The sequence below is a fragment of the Micropterus dolomieu genome, linkage group LG14 (genome assembly GCF_021292245.1).
Source record: "Micropterus dolomieu isolate WLL.071019.BEF.003 ecotype Adirondacks linkage group LG14, ASM2129224v1, whole genome shotgun sequence".
NCBI lineage: Eukaryota > Metazoa > Chordata > Actinopteri > Centrarchiformes > Centrarchidae > Micropterus > Micropterus dolomieu.
In genome coordinates this window covers 26,908,357-26,909,973 of record NC_060163.1, presented here as the reverse complement: position 1 = coordinate 26,909,973, position 1,617 = coordinate 26,908,357, and the positions used below count along the sequence as shown (strand labels likewise).

General features: G+C 38.4%; 1 protein-coding gene across 1 annotated transcript in view; it reads right to left on the bottom strand.

Annotated features, from left to right (window-relative positions):
* Positions 1 to 1,617, bottom strand: part of LOC123983558 (microfibril-associated glycoprotein 4-like) — an 8,760-nt gene that overhangs the window by 1,343 nt on the left and 5,800 nt on the right. The window contains exon 3 of the mRNA XM_046069814.1: positions 1,078 to 1,245. Coding sequence (XP_045925770.1) covers positions 1,078 to 1,245 — 168 coding nt within the window. The remainder of the gene's footprint in view (positions 1 to 1,077; positions 1,246 to 1,617) is intronic.

The window sequence follows — 1,617 nt, the reverse complement described above, 5'->3', positions numbered from 1 at the left end:
CCGTTGGGGTTTGTACCATGACAGTCGTTGTACCAGAACGCCCCCACGTATGATCTGGCACAGTTACCGGGCCAGGAGTCCTGGTCTTTGTCAAAGGTGGTGAACTTCTGTCCGTTATGATAATTCAAGGCGTCTCCTACAGACACACAGAAGAACCACAGGGTTAGTAAATTTGCATTATCTATAAGTATCAGCTGAACTTTTCACAGTCTGCAGTCTTCTATCAGACAGACTGATGAGACCAGTTATTGTCCAGACAGCTGAAGTCACCAGCAGGTTGATCTCTGATCGACTCAGTGTTTCACCTGGATGAAACGTAAGAAAATCACACGGTCTATTCCTTTTTTGTAAGTGAAAGTAACAGGTAAAACTTTCAAAATAAAAGTAGGATCATGTACGGTGTAGTTAGAAAGGTTATTATAGACTAAAACTAAGCCAAAATCACATTTTTTTGTAAAACTTAACTAAAACTAACAACTAACTAAACATTTATAAGACCTGACCTATAACTTCAGATTAAGAAAAGTGAACTGGTATCATATGAAGCTTAAGTTAATTATATATTTTAGATATTATTATTTAATTAAAACCTTCATAACAAATTCATACTTGCTATGTGGAAGCTCAACCAGCAGAGGTCACTCTACCCCTGCTGAGGCGCCCAGTGGAAAAATGTTTCTGACTTGTGTTGAAGGGGCATTATGAGTTTTCAGCGACCACTAGCGGTGCGGTTTTAAGATTGCAACCAGCAGTGTTGGGCAAGCTACTTGGAAAATGTAGTGAGCTAAGCTACTAGCTACTCTACATTAAATGAAGCTTTACTACACAGAAGTAAATAAATAAATCTCTATATATCTATATATATATATATAAATCTATATCTATATCTATATGTATATATATCTATATGTATATATATATATATATATATATATATATATATATATATCTTATATATCTATAGATAAATATATATGTGTGTGTGTGTTTGTGTGTGTGTGAGCTAGAGAGAGGGGGAGTTTGGGGTGCAGCAACCTGCTCAAGATGTAGAAGTGTAGAAAGACACATCTTACTCACCCGCCCCTCCATTAATGAATCCAGATACACTTAGTTTATATCCGTGACACTCTGAAGCGATGGAGAATGAAGAGTAGCGAGCAAACACTTTCTTCCCCTCAAAGTCCTCCATGTCGACCAGCAGCTCATATTTTCTTTGCTTAGTCAGTTGGTAGATGTTCTCAAGACCTGCACACACACAAACACACACATACACACTTTATATATACACTCACCTAAAGGATTATTAGAAACACCATACTAATACTGTGTTTGACCCCCTTTCGCCTTCAGAACTGCCTTAATTCTACGTGGCATTGATTCAACAAGGTGCTGAAAGCATTCTTTAGAAATGTTGGCCCATATTGATGGATAGCATCTTGCAGTTGATGGAGATTTGTGGGATGCACATCCAGGGCACGAAGCTCCCGTTCCACCACATCCCAAAGATGCTCTATTGGGTTGAGATCTGGTGACTGTGGGGGCCATTTTAGTACAGTGAACTCATTGTCATGTTCAAGAAACCAATTTGAAATGATTGGAGCTTTGTGACATGGTGCA